Here is an 11,073-nt window from a genome sequence, read left to right on the forward strand (position 1 = left end):
ACTTTTTTCAATTATCATTTTATGTAGTGTTTAAATGACAACTTTATTCCACATTTTCATGTTGAATTTGCTCTTTGCAAAAAATATTTGTTTTTTTTTACAAAATTTGTAGACAAATATTGTATAATCTACTGAAGTGCGCATGCACAGATACCTATCTACTACATAATGCCAGCTTTTTCAATCAATTATGAAAACATTTGAGGAATTAATTAAGCTCATCATTATGAACTTGGTCACCTTGAAGCATGAAAAAATAAAACAACATATTGAAGCATCTAAACATTTAAAAAAATATGCTGATACTGGTGTTCATTTAAAGGTATGTATGCAGGCCACTTAAATGTTGGCCTTTGTTGAAGCACATACATAATATGTTATATTAGTTAAAATAATATGCCTACCTACTCATTAAATTTACATGTTTCTTTTGTCTAGTGAAGAAAATTGTTGAGGTGCAAATTATGATAACAAGTAATGCAATATTGTAATATGCAATATTATATAAAAACAACATTTGTGATATTATAATCAGTCGGAAGGTATGTGTCTTTGCATAATTTGGGGGTTTAGCTTACTTGTGAGTTATTGTTATGCCAAAAGGTGATATGTTAAATGAATATTGGGTGTGATATTGAGTCGTATTTTACCAAGTGCCTCTAAGTAAATGGAATAGAATTAATTATTGGCATAAGACAAAATTTCTTGGAACCGGTGTATAATTTTGACATGAAAAAATTTAATTGTGGTCTCAACAATAGCCATAGAAAACATATGCCTAAACAATGATAGCATTTTGCATCAATGAGTACTTCCTTGAGTTTAGTAGTGAGTACCCAGATGCAGGGCTGGTGAGATTAATAGGTACCTAAGTCTGAAAGTGAGTATTCATTTCCAACTTCGAATGTATGTGAGTAAAGTAACTAGTATTATATGTTTGCCCTACTTTGTTATTTAACACAAGCTAATTATAATGAGTATTTTATAGATTGATACAATGGTCTTCAATGAGTTTCCCCAAAATCAAGATGGAGATTAGTCTTATTTCCCTCACCTTAAAATGGCAATTCCACTCTTCATTTCATGAAAATGATTGCAGGCCAGAAAAGATGAATACGAGGCACTCTTTTTTGCAGGTTGATACTCACTGACATATCACACAATACCCACAGTGGGTAATATTATCCTTGAAGCTTTGGAAAGAAGCCCCTGAGTGATTATGAAATCACCGTTGGATATAATGAATGCTGTATAGTGTATGATGTTATAGCTGTTGTGAATATACACTTGTATCCCTGCATTTCAAAATTTTTGAGCCCTGTGGTAACCTTGATAATGATTTCTGAACTTATCATCTTTATGATCCAGTAGGGTTACGCATAAAGCAGAATATTTGCCATGTGTTAACTTTATTTGTTCTCTTAATATTTTAAAGATAAAGGAAAACAAGAAATATCTCATGAGTTAACTTTCTCAATCAAATATAAAACTCACTTTGTAAGTAGTAATTTCCTTCTGAATGTAATCAAAATCCTTAAAAATTCGTTTGATTAAATATTATTAATTACTTTGTGGACCAAGCCAGTGGAAAATGTAATGATACATGTAAACATGTAGGTTGTGGTAGTCGAGGGGGTAGAGTGTTGGACTACTGACTGGAGGGCTCGACTTTGATTCCCGGGCAAGCCTCTCTGGGCACCTGCAGCTCCACCCAAGCAATGTGATTTTTCAGGTACCAACAACCATAACCGGCACAGGGAATGGAACTGGCCCCCCTACCCTGATGTGTGAATTTCACGTGCCGTTGGGCTTAGTCCTGGGTGAACTCTACCATCACTTAACAAACCAACCTTCTGGTTGTTTACTGTGTTTATGGTTTTTTAACATGTAAACATGCTTCTTTTTCCCACGCATCCAATATGATGATGCTTTAAAATTATTGGGTCTGCAACACTATGACATGGTAGCCTGAGAATCTACGTACATATGCTCATGAATAAAATGTGATTACAAATAACATAACCACATAATTACATAAGCATAGGTATTAGGGGGTGAGAGAGAATAGAGAAGAATTGAGGACTGCTGTACACCAGTTTTATGACTGAAATACTGAGGACAATCACCAATGGGTATCAGGAAATTCCATGCCTTAAACTATATTTTTTATCAAAGTCTTGAGCTCTCATCGTAATATTTTCCCAGTGACTGTTTTTGGAATAGTCTTAACAAATGTGATACCACCTTCTGAGTCACTTCTAAGTTGATACTTTTTCTGTAACAGAAGATGCAATAGGGTAAACATTTGTCAAACAATAGTTGCAAAGTTTGTGAAGTAGTAACACATTATCATAGAAACAATGGATGTGATCAAATGCTGAGGACAGTATGAGAGCATTGGCTGGCTAGATGTCAAGTCATGGAAGGGAATAGTGCAATTGATATTTGGCTTTTTAATGATGAGGTGAAAATAGTAAAGAAATTTCAATTAGTCTAGTTTAAGTTGATTGATTTGTTTTCAAAGACTAGGGGCTAGGAGGAAAGGTTGGTGAGTGTCTCTGTGACTTTGGTTAGGTATGAATTATTGCTATATTCCATGATAACAGATCTTTATATGATATTTTCATATAAAGTACCCTTTAATCAGCTTTCCATCTCTTGCTCTCTATTCTCTAATTTCCGTCCTCAATATTGTCGTAACATTCCTAGTTCCTATTTTAACTAATTTGGTATTATTCTTCTGATTGGTCTGTGCTGCTGCTGTTGGCTTTGCTTTGTAAGGGTTTTGTGATATGATGATCGCAGAAGCCTTTTCTATTCTGCTGCGAGGCTCAACAACAGCTGTTTCGGCCTAGCCCCATAGTTGCGGCTACTTATTTTCTCCATACTGTCCATTATATAAATCTTGGGAGTAATAATTGAGGTGGTTTCCCATTGCCTTCCACAATGGTTTTTTTAACGTGGCACCATCATTCGATTTCCGCCCTTCTGGCACCTTTTCAGCCACGTCACTGAGGAAAAGATGCTGTACGAACTGGATTTAGTATGGCTCCTAACCTTTGGCCTATCTGGCCTGGGTGATCCTAGCAGGAGGAATTATTATTGCTACTGCCAGCTCTAGGGGTTGGAATGCATAAGCCCTTCCACCACAAGGTTGTAATCCATGGGAGGGGCTGACCCTTTGTTAATTCATAGTATTTTTGCAAAGATGTCTTAAAATCCTTGCGTTCCATAATTCTATGTACTTTCAGAATGCTTCTATAGTTCTCTCCATTTAGCCCTCTGGTAAAAAAAATCATTTAGGTAATAATGTTCATGATGCATCTAATTGCTGTAACTCATATTGTCAGTACAACATAATGCAACAATTTCAGAGTGTAAAAATCATTCGCCTTGACCTGGATGGCTCTGTCAAGTTACTCTTGCGGTATCTCCTGCAGTTTCTTGGAATTTGTCAGTACAAGCTTTCTCTTCTCAACTTCTCTCTTTTCTGACCTTCTAAGAGGTTCTTAACTGATTACTCAACCAGAGGGTTTATTCTATTATGCTTATATTACACCACATTATAAATTGCTTCCACTTTTCTTAGCCCTCTTGCTTTTATCGTCAGTGGCTCACAGGCATATAAATATAAACTCACAAACCTTTATGAGTATCATTATTTTACTATTTCTTTTGTCAATGTTAGTTATTCTATGGCTTATGTTGTAAAAATATTCTACTTGTTCAAGTGCACATACTCTTGCATATTGCAAGAACTCATTCTTCAGTTTTGCATTATTTTTTCCCAGACCAATTTTCGAATTCATAGAAAACTACAGTCCATTTTAAAGTGTTCTTTGTGTCTCTACTTAAGGTACCTGTCATCAACTCCCAACTTTCCTTAAATGCTTTGTTATCTAAAATAATTCTTTTTTTCCCCTAATAATGCCCGCTGCCCACTCTCCTTCAAAACACTTCCTACATTGCTAGACTGTTCCATCTGTTCTAGTTACATGTCCCCCAACTTTAATGTATATCTTACTCTTCCGACTTCTTTGGAATCTCATTACCTTTGTATTCTTATGATTAATGCTACTCCCACACCTATCATGATGTTCCTGCAGTGTGCTAAGTATTAAATGTAATCCTTAGACTGAATGGCTAACACTTGATTATCTGCAAATCTAACTAATTTAGAGTTAATACCCACTTTCACCCCAACCTACAGCCTTTCCCATGAAATTCTTAGTGTTTCCTATTCATTTTTATTGCAAATAAAAGGCAATAATGGAGATCCCTTTGGCTCTCCTACCTAGCACAGCCCATGTGAATAACATTTGCAATCCTCACATGTGTAATCGGATACATGGACAGGTTCCAGATAAGTTTTCTATCCCTCCAGTCTATTCCCATCTTCTGCCAAGTGTTCATTTACTCTATCCAGTTTACTCGGCCAATTGGCTTTTAAAATTCCCAAAGCATACAAAGGCATCCTCGATGTACTATGTGAAACCTTTTACCAGTCATCTCATTATTGCTATGGCATTAAGGGTACCCCATTCTTAGCTCAAACTGATCTACACCTAAGTATTCAGTTGCTCTCTTCTCCATATTTGTGTTGCTTATCCTAAGTATTACCTTTGTTGAGTGTGAAATCAAACTTAGACCCATAGTATTATCGAAGTCCTATTGCCCTAGCATACTGCTGCTTTTCCCTATTTTGGGATTGGTAACAATATTGATCTCACAAAGTGTTGCTTATCCAACCCTTCCCTATCTGCCCGGGTATATTACCAAATTTTCTTTTCATCCCCCATACCTTTTGTTGATCTATACCAGTCCAAGATAGGTGAGAGAAGGAAATGAGATAAAGAAACAGAGAGGTCTGTAAAAGGAAGTGTAAAGATTTGAATAATGAACTGAATTGAGAAAGAAATAGAGCGAAAGAAGCATGATTGAAGGCGCAGTGCGAGGATATGGAAAGTTAAGAAAGAAGGCGTGAAATGGGTGCTCTGCACAGCAAGGCGAAAGCATTATCACGAAGTAAGACTGCAAAATTTTTGAAAAACTATTGAATATGTATCAGGAAAATTATTAATTGTACCATAAAAACGACTCAAAAGGGAGTGAAGGAATACAAAGAGAAACGATAGAAGGTTCCTATTTATATTTTGAGCCTTGACAACACTAAGTGCTTTTGGCACCATTTGACATTTCCATCTGAAATCTTGACCCTTTTAACGCTAAATTTCCTTGATCATTTTGTCGTTTGATTATAACTATTGCTGTTTACAGTGCCTTGAAAATTTTGTCTAAGCGAAAAAGAGGAGTTCACTCGTGAACACTTTCGTGCGTTGATTTTTTACGACTTTCGACGTGGATTATCAAGACAGGAGTGCATCGATTAACTTACTTCCACTTTTGGTGGTGAAACCCCATCCTTCGTCACGGTGAAACGCTGGTATAACGAATTCCATCATGGTCTCCGTTCGCTCAGCGACGAAAGTCGTGAAGCATCTATCTCTTCCGCACAGAACCTCTCTAATTTTAAGGCGTAATTTTTCGCAAGGACGGTAAGGGCTTAGAATAACGTTCTACCACCCCGCTTGGCGGGGGGAAAGGTGTTTGTGTCAAAAGTAGTCTGGTTTGTAGTCACTCTTTGCCACACACCCTAGCGGTAACTCGGGGGCATTACGTACGTACGTATTAATAATTTGTTTTGTGAAAAGAGTCAAAGAAATATTTTCGTACACCGTTGTCTAATCTGTATCCGTATCCAAAGCCAACCTAAAACGTTAGAATACAGGTCATAATCAACAAAATCACATGCATATAATAATCCATGCATGCACAATCACATCTAAAAATCCTCCCATCTCTACTTTAAAATACAAATTAAGAAAACCTCATTTTTGATGCTCCATAGCTGGTGTGAAATCACCTCCTGCGACACACCCTATCGGTGACTTGAAGGGTTCCATGTAAATATATAGATAGATATTTTCTTGTAAAAGATAGGTGTATACAGGCTTGTGAGTAAACCCGCTTTTTCTGCAGTGCCTTTTTCATTTTCTTTCCCCCGTGTGGCATCCGAGCAAGACAAGGATCTGAGGGCGCGGTTCAGGGTTTCCCACCATGCGCGGAGTCTAGCTGAAGATGGTCCATTCTCGGAAATACCAACTTTCTGACGCGCTTAAAAGAACGGAGACTTTCTAAAACACTCGTTTTACGATAATCTGGCTGCAAACTTACAATACTCTGACAAAATGCACATCTGGTGAACTCGTGATCTCCACCCGAAATCAAATTGAGCACTTGAGCACGAAAAAGTATGAGATCTTTCAACTTCACAAATATATCCCTGCTACATTTAATTCAATTTCTACGATTTTGTTTTTAGTTGTCCTGAATGGAAACTGGAGCAGAAAGGGAACGCCCAGGATTACAGGGTCTGGTTTGAAAGGCGACTACATGTTTTCCGAGGTTCATTTCCACTGGGGTAAAAAAACTGGAGAGGGCAGCGAAAGTTTGGTGGATGGATGCAGGTAAGCACCTTGCTAAATATAGTTGACACTTACAACGTGTTCTTACCGAAAATAGTACATTTTTCGGAAAATCCTATGCTTTAACATTTTCGGGGAGTAAAGAACATACAACATTAGATTGGCCAAAAAATAAAATTCTGTGCCATGATCTTGATTCATGCTCTCTTAGCAATATTAATAGTTTAACCATTACAAAAGTGAATAACATTACAAAATATCACTTGTTGTCAAATTCAGCTGAGCATGACATGAGACAACATGATGTAAGAGTATGTCTCCTCATCTCCTTTCTGTAGCCATACACAGTGAATAGCACACCTAGCCAGTACGGGATCCATATCCTTGTCAACATGGGTTAGTGAGGGCCCGTACCTAATATATTTCTTTCAAAGTTGCAAACTTCACTTTATACTTTACCGTAAATACTTCAAATCCATCTTACTAAATACTTCACACGAGAATACTTCTCCGTATAGCCACCGGGTTAAATGTCACATAGCCGTGGGCGTTTCAAGAGCATCAGACCCAGAGGATGGGGGCGGGGTAGAAAAGGAGGCTAAGTACTTTTAAGAAGGTTTCAATTAGAGAATGATCTAGATCGGTTGGATAGACACAACTTTCAATCGAAAAAAACTCGTCAAAAAATGTCGGAGTAAGAAACTTTCTGGCTCCCTTGTAAGAATGGGGAATCACTCACACACTAGTTTTAAGGTAATTTGACTAAAATCTTACAATGCTCTAACAAGTCCAGTCAAGTCGAAGATAGAACAAAGAAATGTCGAATATTTGCTGTAATCTTTCTGATGCTTGTGAAATGCCACTTATATCGTTTCTTAATTGTCATTATTCACGGCGGTGGGTGACAGTCATGCCAGCGAAAAACTCCACAATCGATTAACAGAACGTATATAATTCGTCGATTTTCATGCTATTTAAAAACATACTTGATTATATTTCATATAATTTGAAAAAAACGGGTGAGGCCTGTTGTGATAATTAAAAAAGTGCGTTTATGGATCATTATTGATTCATTATAATTTAAAATGGAAAATAATTATCACTGTAAAACAAATAACAGTTTATTTAGCGAAACAATAAATAAAAATTTGATGATACATAGCTCAAGAGTATTTAACTTATTCCAAAATAAAAATTCTCTTACAGCTATTCGGCCGAGATGCATGCGGTTTTCTGGAAGAAGGAATATGGGTCCAAAAAAGAAGCTCTAAAGTATAGAGACGGGTTGGCCCTTGTGGCTTATTTCCTCGAGGTGAAGTATTAAAAATTGGCAAAAAAAGTAATATTAATTTTAAAAATTCCATTATACTGCTTGAAATTTTGGTAAAAATATAGAGCTCCTAACATTAAATCTTTAATCAAGATAACCATGGATGATTCCTTACAAAAGGTATAACAATGAGATACATTGAATTCTGAGAAAAGCTTTTAAATTTTGGTAATCCAAGGTAACTCAAAATCCCTCCAAACGTATAAGTGCGGCAGGACGTCGAATCCGCCCATTTTAAGACTGCCCATATTTTTATTCTTTTGCAATCGAGGTGAACTTTGGAAAGCACAAATTTCTTGCAATATTTTTCAGGTGAAAGATGAGAACCCTGCTCTGCAGAGGCTGCTTGATAAAATCGAGGACGTGATTGTACCCAATAATCCAGTGCAGATATCGCCATTCATGCTCGAAAAATTAACTCCTCCCTTTCGGAGGAAATACGTGACATACGAAGGCTCTATGTCGATACCCCCCTGCCTACAGGTCGTCACATGGTTCGTACGACTGAAGCCTCTACATATCTCCTTGGAACAGGTAACAACATTTGGATTTTATTCGCGAATAATTATAACTTAAGATATATTTGAGAAATAGCTCACCTCTGAAAGCATTTTTGTGTTTCGCGTTTACCATTGGTACTTGACCGAAATTAAGGATATTCAGAAATGAAAAGTATCAGTTCAAAATATAAACGTTCACCTTTAACTCTACGCGCTGGGCGATTCTTCCCTCATGTCCGCTAAACCATTTTTGCTCTTACCTTTGGGCAGCAATTAACGAAGCTAACTCAAATGCAAATGTTAATTTTTTACTCTTTACATATCACATATAAGTACATATGTAAAAAAAACCTCATTGTGAAAAGACACTCATTCCGAGAACTACGTAAATTAAAACTTCAACTCTAATTGCACTGCACGCCTGAGCATTGAAACCTTTCTTCCTGCAAGCTACTGGCAATTGAGTGCTCTAATCTGAGTGAGCTTGAAACTACTCTTCTTTTAATGAAAGAAGAATAATTGCAGGGTAAGACAAAAGGTGGGTTATACGCCTCTTCACTCTTAAAAGCAACTTATTGGATTTAATGGAATTGAATAGAAATATAACGAGGTCGTTGATTAAGTCCTTAGTCTTTTCCCAGCCTTTTTCCAACTTTATACTACTACATATTAGAAGATATATACCTTACTACTACTTTATTCTTTACTACTTCTGTACTTTAGTACAGAAGTAGTAAAGAATAAGGTACAGTAAAAATGTGGAAAAACCAACTTTAATGTTCAAAACTGTACAATGGCTTGACCCCACCAACATACATGCCGTGCATGCATGCCACTGCATTATCGGCGCTTGGCTAAGATATTTCTTGATTTTTCAGTGTAGACTACTAACATGTATAGAAATTTAAGGCACTCGTCATCCTCCTTGCAATAGCAATAGTTATCCAATGGCTAGAGTTATGTCACATTTAGATAATTGTATTTTCGGTGGGCCTGTAAGATAATGCATTGTTTTTGTTGAAAAGTGGATAAGTATTAACATTTAAGCGCCTCATCTTTAACTAGACACAGTAATTTTACAGCCATCACAATCGCAAACAGTGAGACATTCGAGGTATATTTGTATTCTTTAGTTTTCCAGATATAAATACAGATTTCAAAGAGTCCTGCCGGTATTATAATGGCACATGCGTAACATATATACAGCCAAAATATATAACTCCATTAAAATCACAAATAGATCGCCGTTCGTCACATTTTTCCGTATCTTTATTCTCAATTAATAAAGTGTTAAATATTTCAGAATTACAAGTCTAATTTTATTTCTCACGGCATGTTGCCAAGGCGTGCGTATGAGTAGAGATTGTAGCAAATTATGTAAAAATGTTCCATGTAGATTTCTCTTACTCTTCCATTTCGATGACCCTTGTTTGATCTCACTTCCTTAAACTTTTTTAAGAAGGTTTTCATCTAATATAAGGACGTTTACGGTTTTATACGTTTTAAAAGGGCCACATTACTGACATATGAAGATTGCAAAGTGCTCGTTCACGAGATGTCAATCACTGGACACCTTACAAACATTAAAAGTACTACCGGAAGTTGGACCTTGGCGTCCGTTCGGAGTATATAAATTTGAGACTTTTGAAATCCTTTAAATTCGATTGACATCTGGTACTTTTTACTCCAGTAAGTAATTTTTACTCGTAATATATTGCCATCCCTGAAAAATACCAGCGCGCGTGGTGAGTGCTTTGCTTCAAAAACACAGAACCTATTGGAATATCAATAACACAATGTAATTAGTTCGTATTGCCCTAATGCCAAATTAATGTTGGATATAACTTTATTCCGGGTGAAATTGAACTCTTAAGAAGCATTACGTAGTATTATAACTGCTAGCGTATATGTCGAATGCTATATCCGATGGACTTCGGTAGAGATTTAGTTTGTGTTCAGTATTCTACACGGCAGTGTTGATTGATTCCTACATAATGCTTTTCTATGAAAGAATGACTAATATATGTTATGATTAAAAGCCATAATTTTTAAAAACACGATGATCCGATAAAAATGGGCGAGTATTAAATTAAAATGGCGGAGATTCAAATGTTTCCGATATTTGGTACCGATACGCACAAAAAAATCTCATCGACACTAGGGATGGGTGAAAGAAGGGACTATCTCTCATAATCTTGCCCCAATAAAAAAGTGTTATTATTTTTTTATTATTATTAATGTATCCTCAGCCTTTTCTCCTCTGATCCCGCGTTCATGCAACATTCATTCATGTGTTTCCTTTCTAGCTTAAGCAATTCCGACTTTTAGAATATGAAGACGGAAAACCCATTACCATGAATTTCCGCCCAACACAGCCTCTTCATGGCAGAATCGTATCCTACAAGGATTGATTGAGGAATGGAAGTCGATGAAATTACATCAGAAACTTTTGTAATGACGATAATAAAGGAAGTTATTGTAAAATATTTCACTGTGTTAATTTATTTCTGTTGACCTCTTTGTTCTACCATCGTAAATGAAGTTTATATTCGTCATTGTTATGATAAAGCATGTCAATATACACTTTTATAATGATGATATCTTATGAAATAAATTAGCTTTACATATATGACTTATCGGTGGTTTCCACAACTCAGACTGGTCACATGCGCGAAGCGGATAGAGTCGGGATGAGCAGTGATAGGAAGATGGGTGCCCATTATCACCTGTGATGTTCACTTTTATGTGGAGGAAATAG

General features: G+C 36.4%; 1 protein-coding gene across 1 annotated transcript; it reads left to right on the top strand.

The window, feature by feature from the left end:
• Positions 1 to 6,387: 6,387 nt before the first annotated feature.
• Positions 6,388 to 10,801, top strand: LOC139700797 (carbonic anhydrase 7-like). The gene is made up of 4 exons (XM_071599220.1): positions 6,388 to 6,527; positions 7,692 to 7,797; positions 8,128 to 8,349; positions 10,622 to 10,801. The coding sequence occupies exons 1-4, from the start codon at positions 6,454 to 6,456 to the stop codon at positions 10,724 to 10,726; spliced, it is 507 nt and encodes a 168-aa protein (XP_071455321.1). The 5' UTR covers positions 6,388 to 6,453; the 3' UTR covers positions 10,727 to 10,801.
• The last annotated feature ends 272 nt before the right edge of the window (positions 10,802 to 11,073 follow it).

The sequence above is a fragment of the Hetaerina americana genome, unplaced genomic scaffold (genome assembly GCF_022747635.1).
Source record: "Hetaerina americana unplaced genomic scaffold, ioHetAmer1.1.p SCAF_11, whole genome shotgun sequence".
NCBI lineage: Eukaryota > Metazoa > Arthropoda > Insecta > Odonata > Calopterygidae > Hetaerina > Hetaerina americana.